Below are 17,080 nucleotides of genomic sequence, written 5' to 3' on the forward strand. Positions count from 1 at the left end.
CTTTTTCATAGGCTTTTTTGAGTTTGGGAAAGGACACGGGCCCCATGATCCCCTATTGCCCGGGGGCCCCATGAGTTGTCAGTCCGCCCCTGCCCAGGACCCTGCATTCACTATATCTGGTCTCCCACAGTACACAGAACATGGAAATGTAAATTTTTTAGTAAATATAAACTGCTAAATACCTTTTCTCATCAGCAGCTAGAAAAGGCTTGTGACTTCTATCAGTGTCCAGCCGAGCACTGGTTAAAGCTTGTAGGAGGAGTTTTCATTTTTTATCTGATTGTCCTATGAGGCTGCAGGACCCCTCACCCTCTGTCTGGACAGTGCTGATTGGCCCTGTGCTGATCACATGCACTCTCTCAAGAAAAATAAAACTCTCTAGCAATACACATTGAACTGAGCATGTGCAGCGTGTCCTCAAGCTCTGTTCTATCAGCAAATGGATTGTGGACAGTAGAAGAAGGGGCGGATCATAGAAGATAGGGTCAAACATCCTTTTAAAACAATGCAGATGATTAACCCCTTAGATTCCACAGTATTACAGGCATGCATTCCTGCATATACAGACTGATTTTACTGTTGTGGGTTTAGTAACACTTTAAGTAAGTTGTCTTTCTGTCACTAGGGGTAGGTCTAGTGTAAAATAGGAGAACTCCCCCTCACTATATGTTTGTTATGTGTTTCCAATCACAGAGCATAGCTAAAAAATATTTTTTTTAAATATTTCTTACCTTAAAGTCAGGAGCCCTCCATAGCCTGGACAGGCTCTGTGATGTCAGCCAAAAGCGGGCTTTAGCCTGCAGTTGGCTGAATCTGGACCACAAGAGTGCAGAAATAAGCTTTGGCTTTCACTTTTAACATACAATGCAGAACCCAAAGCTTAACGCTGCATTTCAGAAATGAATCATTTTATATCTTGGCCCAATGTAATCATGTATGTACCATACCTTGCTGATCCACCTGAAAGATGGAAATCCCTTTTAGAGGCATCACTATTAGAGTTATTTATTTCAGGTACTTATATAGTGCTGTCAATTTACGCAGCACTTTACATATATATTGTACATTCACATCAGTCCCTAATCCTCAAGGGGTGTAAAATTTAAGGTCCCTAACTCACATCCATACATACACATATTAGGGCCAATTTAGACAGGATCCAATTAACCTACCAGCATGTCTTTGGAGAGTGGGAGGAAACCGGAGGAAACTCACGCAGGCACAGGGAGAACATGCAAACTCCAGGCAGGTGGTGCCATGGTCGGGATTTGAACCAGTGACCCCTAGTACTGCCAGGCAGAAGTGCTAACCATTTAGCCGCTGTGCTGTGTTATCTTCACTAACTTCCTGCCCCACCTCTCCACCTCTTCCAATCAGAGAACGCTTTGTATTTATTGACAAAAAGCAAAGCATTCTCTGAATGGCATCCATGCCAAGCGAGCACCCTCCAGTGTTCACAATGCAGCAGAGCAGGAGGATCCTACAAGGCATCCGGCAGGTATGGTAGATGCATAGTTACATTGGTCCAAGCTGGACAACTGTAACTATTTAAACATATCCATGTCTGGAATTCATTCTAGTTTACAACTGACAGTGAGATCTGCCAGCACAGTACAGTGTTAATTATGGTAAGCAAAATTCTCACCTGAGATTGGTGGCTAAACATATTGTCTTTTGTGGTCTCAATGGGCTAAAAGAGTGGTGGAGAGAGATTGATTTGTTTGGAGCACCTTTTCTTGGAGAAGAGCTTCACTTTCTAACAAAGTATTTCCTGCTGTTCTATTTATTTAGACAGCAACTGAGTCTGCTTCACCTTGATAACCTGGCTTTTCAGGAACGCACTCACTTTTCCTGTTTAGGAAACAATGGAGATAACTGTACTCTGACGTAGTTTGCCATGACTAGTTTGCTACTCAGAATATTTATAACTTGGAGAAGTATTTGTGATTATCCCGGGATCAGTCTGCATTGAAGACCTGTTGCTGTGTCAGTTTGATATTGCTATATTGCCTATTTTGGCCGATCCTTCGGGCGGTCGAACCTTCTGGTAAGAGGCCCATTCTTTTGGGTGGAAGGTGATGGTCTTCTCTCTGGATAGGGCTTTTTCCTTCATGCACCAACCTCTAGCTGCAGATGCGAATCCTATATGGACTTTGCTGCCACCTATGTACATTCATTATTAACCATTTTTGTTATACCATTAACATATAGGCGTACCTCAGTTTACAAATTTAATGCGTTCTGCGGGACTTTTCGTATTGCGAAAAATTTGTAAACCGAAACGCGGTTTCCCATAAGAATGCATTGAAAACCAATTAATCCGCTCCAGAGGTCAGAAAAAAGTAAAAAAAAGTATTTTATCTGTTCAAAACTCTTTATAAAGTGCACTTTAAAGGCATAAATACTATACAGGGACATGATTAAAAAAAAAATTTGTAAATACATTGAAAACCAATTAATCCGTTCCGGAGGTCAGAAAAAAGTCAAAAAAAATTTTTATCTGTTCAAAACTCTTTTTAAAGTGCACTTTAAAGGCACAGTACTGTACAGGGACATGATTAAAAAAAAATCATAAATGCATTGAAAACCAATTAATGTGTTCGTATTGCAAAAAAATTTGTAAACAGAGCCATTATTTTCAATGGATTTTTATTCGTAAACCGCAAATTACGTTAACCAAGGCATTCGTAAACCGAGGTACGGCTGTATATGTATAGTTAGCCCTGCAATTGGTTTGTTATTATGTAAGTATAACTCTCAGCCCTCTCTGTATCGTAATGTAACGTTAGAAGGGGAAAACTAGGTAGGGATTTTTAAGCACAAACAATAAGAGGCATTTTAAAAATATTTTTTTTTATGTTATATGTTAAAGGCTAAGTTCACCTTTAGAGAAAAAAGTAATTTAATTATTTTTGTAGAAACATAATGTACATAATGTACATTTATAATTTTTTTTCTGCTGCAGCCTGGAAAGCATTGCACCTGTGAACAGTAGATCCGGTAGTCAATTTGAAAGCCGGAGGACATCCAGTTAGGTCCATATATATATTTGGACACAGGCACAATTTTAGTTTTTTCAGGTATTTACCAAAACATTTTCAAGCACTAGTTATGTAATGGACATGGGCTGAAAGGGCACACTCTCAGGTTTAATTTGAGGGTATGTACATCCAATTTGGAAGAAGAGTTTAGGAATTACAACTTTTAAGAGTAGCCATCCCCCCTTTTTCAAGGGACCAAAACTTACATGATTTAAAATACTGTATATTACAGCGCTGTGTTATCCAAAAAGTTCTGCGTGTTCCCACTTCCAAGATGGCCACAGACATGCACGTCCATGTGGGTGGAGCTTGGACATATGTCACCATGCACATGTCCATGGCCATCTTGGAAGTGGGAACACGCAGAACTTTTTGGATAACACAGCGCTGTAATTTACAGTATTTTAAATCATGTAAGTTTTGTGTTCAAAATAATAGCAGTCAGACATCACTAACCTGATCAATCACTGTTTTTGGTAGAAATGATATTTCTACGTGGCAAATAATTTACTAGCAGGTGTAGTAGAGTAATAGAAATCCAACAGACCCAACAGTCATGACATGCATGCTGCTGATTCTGTGTAATTGAATCACTAATTGAAAGGGGCATGTTCAAAATAATAGCAGTGTGGAGTTCTATTAGTGAGGTCATTCATTCTTTGAAGAACAGGTGGCAATTATTGCCCTTATTTAAGGAAGGAAGGCAGCAAATGTTGTACATGCTGGTTACAGTGCATTTCTCTCTGAAATTCTGAGGAAAATGGGTCGTTCCAGACCTTGATTAAAAAGTTGATTGGAGAGGGAAAAACATATAAAGAAGTGCAGAAAATGATGCTCAGCTAAAATGATCGCAAATGGCAACCAAAACCTGAAAGATGTGGAAGAAAGCGAAAAACTACCATTCGAATGGATAGAAGAATAGCCAAAATGGCAAGGACTCAGCCAACAATCAGCTCCAGGAAGATGAAAGAAGGACTAAAGTTCCCTGTGAGTACTGTTACAATTAGAAGACGCCTATGTGAAGCCAAGCTATCTGCAAGAAGTCCCCTGCAAAGTCCCACTGTTGAAAAAAAGACATGTGCTGAAGAGGTTACAATTTGCCAAAGAGCACATTGACTGGCCTAAAGAGAAATGGCGCAACATTTTGTGGACTGATGAAAGTAAGATTGTTCTTTTTGGGTCTAGTGGCCGGAGACAGTTTGTCAGACGACCCCCAAACACTAAATTCAAGCCACAGTACATTGTGAAGACAGTGAAGCATGGTGGTGCAAGCATCATGATATGGGGATGTTTCTCATACTACGGTGTTGGGCCTATTTATCGCATACCAGGGATCATGGATCAGTTTGAATTCATCAGAATACTTGAAGAGGTCATGCTGCATTATGCTGAAGAGGAAATGCCCTTGAAATGGGTGTTCCAACAAGACAACGACCCCAAACACACCAGTAAACATGCAACATCTTGGTTCCAGACCAACAAGATTGACGTTATGGAGTGGCCAGCCCAATCCCCGGATCTTAATCCAATAGAAAACTTGTGGGGTGACATCAAAAATGCAGTTTCTGAGGCAAAACCAAGAAATAGAGAAGAACTGTGGAATGTAGTCTAATCATCCTGGGCTGGAATACCTGATCACAGGTGCCAGAAGTTGGTTGACTCCATGCAACACAGATGTACAGCAGTTCTCAGAAACAGTGCGACTACAACCAAATATTCATTAAGTGATTCAAAGGAAAGCACAATCTTCAAACATTTTTCAGTTTATATAGTGAATGTTTGAGTTTGTAAAGAAGAATACAAACACTGCTATTTTTTTGAACAGTCTAATATTCACTTTTCTTCAATTTTTTTTAGAGGAACAACACAAATTTGATATTTTTTTTCATGTTTTGATTTGGAATAGAATGTAGTGTTCCCAATGCATTTGTGTGTATGGAAATAAAAGCTACTAGAAGGATTTATAGCTTTATTCACTTTTTTCAACACACTGCTATTATTTTACACAACTGTAATTTTTTTTGGTTTAACTAAATTTTTAAGTGATTTTACACTATGGGAAGCTTTTTCATTCTATGCACATGGTACCTATATGCCTGACAACGCATGCACTGATGATCCATGTGGAGTGGGTGAAAGCCATCTGAACCATCATTGGAGGTTATGAAGGAGGCTGTAGCGGTTGCCATATGATTGTTCTTGTGGCCATTTTGACCGCTCTATAATATGATGGTCAAATATATCTGGTAAGTCTTCTTTGAGTATGGAGTGGGGTGACACGTGGTTCATTTGAATATGTTTGATCATCTAGCAAATGAAGATCTATGATTGCACTTCAAGATACTTTTTAGTGCTCTTTTGGCATTGGGACTTATTTTTTCTCACTCTGTTTTTCGCAATACTTTTTCTACACATCTGTCAGTGTCGTCACTTTTGTTTTCACTTATGCTTTATTTAATTTCATCAGATTCTTACATGCACTTTCAGTGCCACACTTATAATTATATACATTAACCCCTTGACGCCGACATCACACACATATGCGGCCTCACAGAACTGGGCTTTTTTCCATGGGGCCGCATATTTGCGTACCTGTCTTTGTGCTGGGAGCGCGCCGCACTGCATGCTCCCAGCACAAAGACCACGGTGTCACTGAGAGCCCCAGGTCCCGTTCTAACGGCCCGATTCTGGGTCACATGATCGCTGTGATAGCCTCTGATTGGCTTTCACAGTGATCAGTCACTGTGCAGCCCGGCCCCCTTGTTTTTTTTTCTCTCTCTATGAATGGAGAAGAGAGATACATTGTATCTCTTGAACTGCTGGTATAGAGAGAAGTTTGTAAAAAAAAAAAAAAGATAAATAAATAAATATTAAAAAATAAAGAAAAAACATCTAGATCAAGGCTAGATCAAGGTTTGATCTAGTTCAGTCACCAAAGATCCATTATCTCCTGCGCTCAAAGACTCAGATCAAACAGGCGTTAGTAACAAGCAGCGTGTTGTGTGTTCATCCACTGGTGATCAGAGGTTGTGCAGCTCTATCATGAAGCTGGGGAAGCTTAATAAAACTGTAGAGGAAGATGAAAGAAAGAGCGCACAAACCTTGCGCATTACCTCAATAAATAGTGACTTATTTTGTTAATAAGGAAATATACTCACAAAGTGATGGTATAACAGGCATAAGTAACCATAATCCAAACAGGGTTACAGGTAAATCCAAAAGGGGCTAACGCATTTCAAAGGGTGCTCCCTTCTTCATCAGAGCGGATAGAAAAAACAAAATGCAAATACAAATACAGATTCCCCTCAAACTATTTACATGAATCATGATGGTATAACAGGTGGCGATACTGTTAGATGAGCATAGCAATACACATGAAAATACTCATGCTAATACGTATAGTGATAATAATAATAATAATGTCAAAAATCTCATACAGAAAAGGTGCATATATAAAAAACGTACAAAAAAAAAAAAAAGAAAAACATTTTTTTATATATAGAGAGAATCCATAGAATAAACATGTATACATATATATGTAAATGCAAAAGCACAATTGCTATTTAAAATTTAAAGACAGGATGCGTTCATTTTATTATGTGTAGTATAAAATAGTGTATGTTATTATAAAAATTTTTGACATTATTATTATTATCACTATACGTATTACCATGAGTATTTTCATGTGTATTGCTATGCTCATCTAACAGTATCGCCACCTGTTATACCATCATGATTCATGTAAATAGTTTGAGGGGAATCTGTATTTGTATTTGCATTTGTTTTTTTTATCAGCTCTGATGAAGAAGGGAGCACCCTTCGAAACGCGTTAGACTTCACCCCCCCCTTTCGATTTACCTGTAACCCTGTTTGGATTATGGTTACATATGTCTGTTATACCATCACCTTTGTGAGTTTATTTCCTTATTAATAAAATTAGTCACTATTTATTGAGGTAATGCGCAAGGTTTGTGCGCTCTTTCTTTTATCTTCCTCTATTGATCTAGTTCAGTTCCAGGGTTGTTGTTTGTGTCAAGGTCAGGGTCAAAGGTCAAGGTCAGGATCAAAGGTCAAGGCCAGGGTCAAAGGTCAGGATTTAAAAAAGATTGGTGTCAGTGTGTTTTAGGTAAAAAAAAAAAAAGATAAAAACAAAATGCGCACTATTGTTTCTGGGCTGTACTACGGGTACACACAACAAATAACGTACACATATATGATATCGCTGCAATCGTCAAGAGCTGGAGAATTTATTTTGGGTTGTTCTTTGGTGGTAGGTTATGGTAGTAACAAGAAACACACAGCTAAATAAAAAAAAAAATTTTTTTTTTACTATTTTGGGCCAGTTTTTTTTTTGATAATAAAAAAAAAATCAGGAGATATCCATTACCATTTACCACCAAGTGAAAGCCCAATTTGTCCTGAAAAAAAACGCAGTATAATTCACCTGGATGTACAAAGTAGTTGTGATGATTTGTATGGATTTACTAACACATGTCAACATTGCATAATTCTGCCTAGGCATTTAGATTTGTTTTTTTTTCTTAGGCATGAAGGGGTTTAGGTTGAACAGAATAATATATATTGCATTTGTTCTTTTTATTCTAAATTCCAAAATCCTTCTGTGTTTGTTTTTCAGCAAAAACAATAAAAGCTGACCTTGGAATAAAAATTCAAGAACTAATTTTAAACCACAATGTTTGGAAAATTGATGACATAAAAAATAGATAATACACCAAAATACTCAGAAAACAGACAACACGCTTGTTTAGTCTCAGTTCATTTTTTTTCCAGTGATGTACATTCAGAAGAGTTGAAATCATCCTTTACATCATTAATAAGGAAAGCAGAAAAGAAATACTATTTCCAAGGCTCAACAAAGTTTGAATCTCTGTAATATTGGCCTTCTGGTTTGAAATTCCTTCTTGCACAATTGTTAAAAACATCTCAGAAAATGATTGTGGACTTCTTTCTTTTAAGCAACACAATTGAGTACGGTTTGTGATACTTTGTATTATTTGCACCAACAATTACATTTTGAGGACCAGCTTTCGGGGCCTACTACTTCTCCATCCAAGCAATATCTAATTTCTCTTTAAGACCTGCATATAAATAAATATTGCAATTCAGTTATTTTTCCTCTTATATAATGCTTCTAAAAGAACGATGGTTGTGCCCAAAAACAGAGACACTCTTTAGCATCTAAAGCAGCTGCCAAAACATTTACTGGCCAAAAGAAGTGGAGCCAAACCTGTGAATTGTGATTTCACCCTAGTATCTAAAAAAAGATTTTCATAGTCCCTCACTGTCAAGTTGGCACGATTCTCTACTGAATCTACACATTTTTGGGTTCCCCAGAATAAAAGGACCCCAGAACTTGGGGACCAAACTTCTTAGAAGGTTCAGCACCATTGTCCTAGTCAAAGAGGAACATATGGGAGAACTGTACACCGGAATACAACATCAGCTTGCTATTATGTAGGACAGAAACATAGTAAATAAATCACACCAACAATGGTGTAAACTACTGGAAGCACATAAAAAAGCACCATAATCCCAAAAGGGATGAATAATTGCTACAGAACACTGGAGAATATGTTGTACACTTAAAGTGGAATTAAACCTAAAAATTAGAAGAAAGCTGACAGGTAGGATTTTTATGACATGGGAGAACCTAAGGCTTGGTTCACACTACTGCGACCTGAAAGTCTTCCAGTGTGGCTTTGCCAGGTGACTTCCTGTCGATTTGCTGGACACTTGATGTGATTTGAGTACGACTTTGATGCGTCTTGATGCGTGACTTTCATGCCATACGACTTTGCCTGGGTGATCTTCCTGTAATGTCGGATCCAAATCACATCAGTATAGATGAGCATCAGACTTGGAGGTGACTTCCATTAAAGTCAATAGGCACAAGTCAGATAAAAGTTGCCTTGAAGTAGTACAGGAACCTTTTCTAAAGTCCAGAGTGACTTCAGTAATGCTAATAAAGACAGCTTTCATTGACTAACATGGGATTTCACATGTCAAGTGATTTGGGATCTCACAAGTCGGATCCCAAGTCGAGGCAGTGTGAACCGAGCCTTAAGGTCTCTCTTATCATAAACTCTTCTCCTCTCCTGTCAGTGTTTGTGCACACTGAGTCACGCATGTGTAGGTTATTATATATTTACGGCATGACAATGTGATGATGTGATTCCTGTGCGCCTATGTGGGAACAACTTCATCGTGGCATGGCCAATTTAGCCGTTGAAGAGTCCAAACCCATAAGGAAGACCTGGAGAAGATGGAACCACCCATGATGGATGGGAGCACTGACACTGCAAAGTTGGAGGCAATCGCTTGCCATATAAGTCCACCAAAATGTGCTATTATGCTGTTCATACATAACACTCCTAGGATCCTTTATTTATTGTGGTGGTTTAATTCTGCTTTAAAGAGAAACTTCAACCACAGTTGTGAAAAAAGTCAGTAGGTACAAATACTGGTACTTACCAGTCCATGGAGTCCAACGCCGTCTTCCCTGCAGCCAATTCTTCTCACTGCTGTGGATCCCTGATGCTTTCATCCATAGAATTGGGAGGCAAGCTGTGACTAACTGATGTCTCACAGCCCCAATGCGACGGGGCATCCTTGCCTAGGTGTGGACTGAGGAAGTTGAAGCGGGTACTGACAAAAAAGGGTATTTGCCCTCCTCCCCAAAAAAAGCTGCAACTACAGTTAGAAGCCTGGGAGGAGGGAGAGAAAGAGGGGATCAGTACTTCAATTTTTAGGTGAAGTTCAGCTTTAAAGGATGAGCCAATCAGTGATTGGTTGTTGCCATTATTAAGATTTATTCAGATTTAGATGGACCTTAGCAATCAGAGCTCTTATGGGTGATCTGTATCGCCAAGACCAATCAAGGACCATGAGTCAGGCTTTGCTGTGTTTTAGTTTGTTTATCAATGTCTCCATGTTTGCCTTTGACCTTCCATAAAATCTTACAATGAATCCAGCAGATGGTAAATGACAACTCTGGTCAACACAAATCTGAGTTACCAACATCAAACTGGAATAGTGAATCAGAGATGAGGTGAGGGTTCCGCACTAGGGTCCAGGAAACCATTAAAGGAAAACTTAGATGCTCTGGAAGACAAATATGAAAATTTCAGCCTGTAAAAAGCAAAGCCCATGTGCAACATAATGCTGCACTTCTGTGGTCATACACCAACAGACAATTTCTAATGCACTGTGTAAGCTTACATGCTTGTATCAAGAAGGAAGGGGGTGGGGGGCCAGTGCTATTCCCTGGCTTGTTTGAGGGGGAACAATAGTGATCTTCTGTGAAAATGGCTAGATGGAAGGAACATTCTTTAAAGTCTGCATGCAACTTTACATTAGAACTATTTATATTATAAGCCTAACATCATCTATTAGCTTAAAGTGGAAGTAAAGCTTTGGTTTTTTTTATTAAAATAACAAGCATGTCATACTTGCCTGCTTTGTACAATGGTTTTGCACAGAGCAGCCCAATCCTCCTCCTTTTTTTGGGTTCCCTGCCAGCACTCCAGGCCCCTCTCCCCTGCCAAGTGCCCCCAGAGGAAGCAGCTTGTGCGTGCTCACTCCCGAGCTGGCCATGTACGTCCATAAGGCATAAACAGCGTGGAGCGGCCCCGCCCCCTCCTCACTGGCTGTGATTGACAGCGGTAAGAGCCAATGGTGCTATGTCTGAGCCAATGAGGAGAGAGGGAGGCGAGGAACTTGCGCACAGTGCTGGATCACGATCAGGCTCAGGTAAGTATTAGGGACGCTGAGGGGGGAGCTGCACACTGAAGGTTTTTCGCCATCATGCATGGACCTTCAGCCTTTAGAACCATTTAAATGCACAACAAAGTTGCATATGCAGTATGGTTTTCACCAAAAGAAGTTCACTTTGTTAATTATTTAGATAGGAATTGTTATCGCATTCTAACTAAATGCAGAAATATTTAGGACCAACACATTTTACAGTACTTTACCTAGAGGACTGCATAACCTATTACATCAGAAGTCATCTGTGTATGTTGCAGCACTCTATCCCATGAATAAAAAAAGTCTGAAAGCTACAAAGAAATAACATATTTGCAAAAAGGATTATTCACTTTCTGGGCCCTTCCTGTAGTAACATTACTGAACCTTCTCTTCGGATCTTTGGAAACCTGTAGACGCAGATCTTGTGTACACCAGTATTATGCAGGAGCTCATTCCCATGGGATTTGGGATCCTTGACATCCCATAAGTAGGCCCAGTGATATCACCCCCAACTGGCGGTGGCTTGAAGCTGGGGTATTATTTCCTTTTTTTATTGTTTTATTATTTCATAGCATTTAATTGACATTTTTTTATTTGGGGTGGCGGGAGCTGCAACATAGGTGGACCATGGAATTTCGAAACCAACCAGCTGATGCAATCTTCTGGGGCTAACAACAAAAGTTGTGTAGATATATTTTTACATGAAGCCATCTTAAAAATTAGCTTATCAGTTCTAGATTTAACAGTTAGGATGCAACTAATGATTATCATATCTGTGTCTGAATTACACTGATCCCTTCTGGTTTTCCCTATGTGAGATATTTAACTGGATACGTTTGACCACACCTATGTTGGCCAACCAAGACCCAAAGTAAGGCTGGAGGTCCAACAATATTTTTTATTTTGAGTAGTTTGGGTTTGAATCACACCCTGGCTTTTTATTTTGGAGATTTATGCAGCAATACTGTATTTCCTTTCAAGACGTCCTGGCTCCAGCTACCCCATTACACCCACCAGCACACAGAAATCGAGTTTTATGGCAAGTTTCTTGGCATAATTTGAGTTTCAAAAAGCCGCAACAGCATGTTGGAGACCTTCACATATTGCCTGCTAATATAAACTAGAGTTGTGAATATAGGATTAGAAAATCTAGCAACTGGAGTCGCCAAAATGTAGATGAAGCTTGTTGATAGTTCAACCGCAGCCAGGAGCCACATATCCTGAGATATTGTTTTAGGCTACCCTTAAAGAAATCCTGTGCTTTTCACATAAGGATAAAGCAACACGTTTGCCTTAATACCCTCTCTCCACCAGCATATAGTCACCTTTTCTTTACTTACCTGCTGCTCCAGTCCAAAGAAATAGCTGGTACTTTTGGGTATGGTGGAGCATGTGACTCACTCCATTTGACAGCACTGGACCAATCCCCCCAATCCTTAGCCCTATCTACATTGAAACTTGTAGCTTGCACAGGACTTTCTTTGCATTCCTGGTGTCTGCATGTGTAGCGGGGAAGCAAACAGTAGGAATGTGCTGCTGGTGAGGCCTGCATTAAAGTGAACCTGTTGTTCTGCCCTGCAGCTTAAAAGGTAACTGCCCTTGAAACCATTTCCAAGATAAATGAATTTACTCTAACAATCATTACTAGCTGTCTAAATTCAGACAACTAAAAAACAGTAGTGGAGTGGTTCTCTGGTTGTTATCGGACAGCTTGGAACTGTCTCAAGAGATGGCTTAGTAAACAATCTTCTTAAAACTGTATATAACCTGAAAATATCTTATTTCTATAGACAAACTCTTTAAAACTAGTTACACAGTGCCAACCTTATCCCTTTTATCATCCTGTACATGTAATGTGAAAAACAAAATGTTGCTCTCTTAATGTGTTTCGCTAAACACTTTCTAGTTTGACATCATAATGATACATTTTAGCTCCCATCTGCATATTCTGTACATCCTGAGATTAAAAACTACTTTAGGGGAAAAATACAGTTGCTCATCCACAGCAGTAATCAAACATCAGTACGGAAATAGTAATTTAAAACAGACAAGTATTTTCAATTCTATTTTAGAGCTGAAAAGTGCAGATTATATAGTGTGTGGCAAGCTATCACCGTCAAATGACATTCTGTATCCTCAATGTCTTAGATTCTAAAAGAAATCCACCAATCAATATTGCAAATTTGTGTAACAATGCTGGTTGATTATGCCGACGCCCAGTAAGAAACAAGAAAACAAACTTAATTGACAAAAGCAAAAATCCATCGTTCTGTAAAATATATTAACACCTTTCATCAACAGCTGTCCTGTGCAACCGTTGCGCTTATTAGTATTTGTGAAGTATAAAGATCTAAGCGAGCATTGTGTCTCAGTGTTTCATTCCAGTCTTCCTTAACAACACCCTAAACAATGGATTCATTGAACCGTTTGGTGGAATGCTTTAGCAATGTCTGGTTTTGTCCATATTTGGCCTTTCTTGAAATAATAAGACAGTCACTCCAAAGTATTTGGATTAGGAATCAGCCATCCTGACAGTCTATATAGTTTCCCTTTATCCAGAAACATATCTGGGCATACTTAAGGGGTGTGATGCGCACAGCCACATTAAAATCCTGCTTGTCACCATTTTTGTCAACCCACTGGTGCCCGGAGAATATTCCAATAATTTTTCGCTCCCACCTTTGCTTATCTCTCCGCCACATTCTGACGTAGACTCCAGATCCGCTGGCACCAGGTTGGGCGTCACATTGTTGGTATAGAAGGTCATACGTTTCATCCTTAACTTCACAGAACCTGTAGACTAGGTCTCCTGGTCTGTCATTGTCAAAGCCAGAGAAGTGGATTCGGTGGCTAGGCAACTGGCGACCTGTAGGACTTACTCCGATCATCATGAACTGCCTTTTATGTGGCTTTTTGAGCTCCAATAAAGCATAGTCATAATCCATGCCAATATCATTGGCATTACCTTTAATCCAACCTTTCGGGACATGTGTCCTTTTCACCCGAATCCACTGGAACTTCATTTTGTCCCCTGTTCCCGGATATGTGTGGTTGACAACTTTGCTTCCGTCTTTTACTTTTGGCTTTAGGAAGCCCACTCTGAGCTTCTGTGCTCCTTTAACGTAGCTTTTACCATCATGGATGCAATGGGCTGCTGTGAGGACATGTCTTTCTGCTACCAAAGTGCCTGTACATCCTGTGGATAACTTTACCGATGTTGAGAAAGGATAATTAAGTAAGAAGTTCTTTCCATATATGCTAAATCTAGTGTCATGGCCATAGATCTGCCTCTTCCGACGGGACTTGCCGGCCCCATTTTTAATCCCAGGTTTGTTGGCAACAATGTAGATGCCTACTTCAGTCAGTGTGCGGCTCCCGTTGGCATAGAGGGTTTCATATGCCATGTTCTCTTTCAGGTCCTCAACCGTCGGTGTTGGGAAATGTTTGTGGCAATCGGGACCACAGGAGCATGGCACATCTAGCCTTGGTACTGCATCAAAGTGAGGTTTTTCCAAGCCATTTGTAGCCTCTGGAATAATGACGGGAACTTTATAGGTTGGCCAAGTCGGTTTTGTACTTGTGCCTTGAAGTTGCACACATGGCACTACAAACAAGAGGATCCAGACTGCGGACACTTTACTTGCCATCTTTATTTCTTTAAAACTGCAAGAAATAAAAAAAACGGAAAATTATTTTAACATGTATTTATATGAACCTGCATTTACATTAAAATATATCTAAATCCAAAAACAATACAGTATATAGCGACAGCCCTGGAATCAAGTGGCTTCATTAGCTTTCTTTTTTCAGCTTCTTGTTTTCCATTTATTTTCTATTAGTGATTCTGCCAAGACCACTTCCTGTCCAAGGGTGACAACACTCACTCACCTCAATGTTGAAGTTCTTTTACATACTGTGTACTATTGTCTTATACTGCATGCTATGAACATACCAGAGAACAGCTTTTTTGGCTTTGAGTTAAAATTTGCTTCATTATAAAGTTTCGCAAGCACAATAAAAGATACACATAAAACATTTTGAAATACATGGCTCTGCTAGAATGAGTTCTCCTGTACAGATGACTTTAAACATCTATTAGCTGAATCACTGGACTGATGTCGCAGCTGCTCTGGGTATGGACCACCAGTCTCTGTCAGTTTTCATTTGTTGGTGTCGAACTGATTATAGTTGTAAAACTTTTTCCCACCAGTGTTACGATATGCCCCTGTCGGAGGCACCTTCTTTTTATTTTTTTCTCTTTGTTCTTCTTTCTCTTCTTTCTACCCCTTCTTTGTATATGCTCACTGTGATCAGATGGCTCTATGGGCATCGTAGGGTCTAGAAAACCTCTGAAGAAGCTCCCAACAAGTGCTTAGACTCACTTCCCTTTGAAACAAGCTCCTGTATCTTCTAAGGCCGGATTTTTTTGCTCTTGAAATACTTGATCCGAAGCCAGACGTATGTCAGGCCTCCCACCTATTTCTATCATGTTCTTTGGACTTTATCGTTATATGAGATCTTCAGGCCTGTTTTTGTAGATGATACAATGTTAGGCCCCCCATGTTCTTTACAGAAGGCTTAGCCTTCCTTGATGTACCTACCCCTATTACCTGCCCCACACTTCCCTTTTTTTTCAATTGCTTTTGTAATGAAAGATGTATAACTAAAGAATGCAAAAAAAATTGCATAATGTTTTTGGGTGTACTTGTTACAATTGTGCTATGTTTTGAGGTGAAAGGAAGGAACTCTTGAATTTATAACACACCTTGTTCATATGTTCTCATTCATGGTGAGCAAGGGACAGACTGTTTCAATATAATCAAGCTGAGCTTCAACCACAGAGATCAGGCATATAAAGTATTGATAAGGAAACAAAGTTGGCAGGTAAGTCAGGTTGTTATCAGTCCATGCAGACACGCTCCCAGCTATGAATACCGGCTAAGCCATAGCACACAGCGGACATCCTGTTCTGTAATCCCATAAAACCATAACTAATATCATCCTTTAGCGCCACAGTTATGTATATCTCATTTTATGTAAAAGGTGCTTTTCACATCATGCAAGCAATACTTTTTTCTGAAATACTGACTGTGAGAACACTGCTCTACAGAATTTTAGCCAGCAGAGGGCCTTATTTCATGGAGTAAATCATGCAAACGCTTCTACATCCCACCCATGTGACCATATTACACTAGTAAGATCTCAATCACAGTTTTGCTTTGAGTGGTTGTTTTTTTCCTTCGCCTGCCTGAATTCCTGGCTCTATATGTGGTCATGGAAAATTCTATATATCCCTAGAGCTCCCGAGCTGCTCAGAGCCAAAAGAAAGCTGTTTCAATCTGTAAAAATACAATAAATGTACACCTTTGAACTTCCCATGAGGGACCCTTTTAACACCAATGTTTTACACCAAAGACCATCCCTTGCCTTTCTATTGTTGTCATACTTATAACTATGACTACCTACAAACAGATACCAAAAACATACCACTCCACACCAATACCTTACCTGCAAATGCTAGTTCCCTGGTTGTCTATGGAATTAATATGCTGAACTCCAACTTACTGCCCTGACCAGAGAAACATTCAACCCCCCCCCCCCCCCCCCTTGAGGCCCTCCCACCTCCCCCAGTTCCATGATGTCCTGCACTCACAGTATGTCCTTAGTCTTTTGACCGAGGACATTCAGTGACAGAATTGAATTACTATGGGGGACAGAGCTGGGAAGGTGGTGAGTAATGCAGCCTGGGCTATTTATTTTTATTTTACAACCTAGGACATCTTAAGAAAAGTAGCCCAGGCTTTAGGATGCTGACATGGAACTAGCATGCAGATAAGGAAAGATTTACACTTCACCACTTGTCCTGTTCACTGATCCAGCACCCAGTATCATTTAGCAAGCTTTCTGTTAGCCCAGGGCATCAAGGACCTGGCTCCTGAGGGCGTATTATCTGATACCCTAGAGAATGCAGATGAAAGTAGCACCACATAAAGTTAGAAGTGGCATACAGGACCTGCCACTGCTGCAAGCAAAAGAAAACTCATCACGGTAACTGAACCAAATATCCCAAAAAAAAATGTTTTCTAAATAAAATTAAAAAAGATTGCAGGAAGTGTTTGGGGGTTTCAAGTGTAAACTTTGATTATGACTAAGCCCAAAGTTTGCATCAATCTTTACACTGGATAGATTTTTTTTTATGTCTCGATGGATATTGAATACAGCATTGCTATTTTATGTCATACCATGTTGGTGCTGAACTTTCACTTATCTCA

General features: G+C 39.6%; 1 protein-coding gene across 2 annotated transcripts in view; it reads right to left on the reverse strand.

Moving 5' to 3' along the window:
* Window positions 1–7,802: 7,802 nt before the first annotated feature.
* The window catches only part of PRSS23 (serine protease 23), a 93,248-nt gene continuing 83,970 nt past the window's right edge, over window positions 7,803–17,080 (reverse strand). The window contains exons 2-3 of one of the 2 annotated variants that reach the window (XR_016306226.1): window positions 12,355–14,471; window positions 7,803–12,223 (exon numbers count right to left, since the gene is read on the reverse strand). Coding sequence is in view for 1 of the 2 variants with exons in the window: in XM_089652761.1 (XP_089508887.1) it covers window positions 13,328–14,455 (1,128 nt within the window). In the remaining variant the exon portion in view is untranslated. Of the gene's footprint in view, window positions 14,472–17,080 lie in introns of both variants that reach the window. The other variant, XM_089652761.1, reaches the window with a different exon arrangement.

This window comes from Staurois parvus, unplaced genomic scaffold (genome assembly GCF_062004578.1).
Source record: "Staurois parvus isolate SC_StPar_1 unplaced genomic scaffold, SC_StPar_1.0 ptg000693l, whole genome shotgun sequence".
Classification (NCBI taxonomy): domain Eukaryota; kingdom Metazoa; phylum Chordata; class Amphibia; order Anura; family Ranidae; genus Staurois; species Staurois parvus.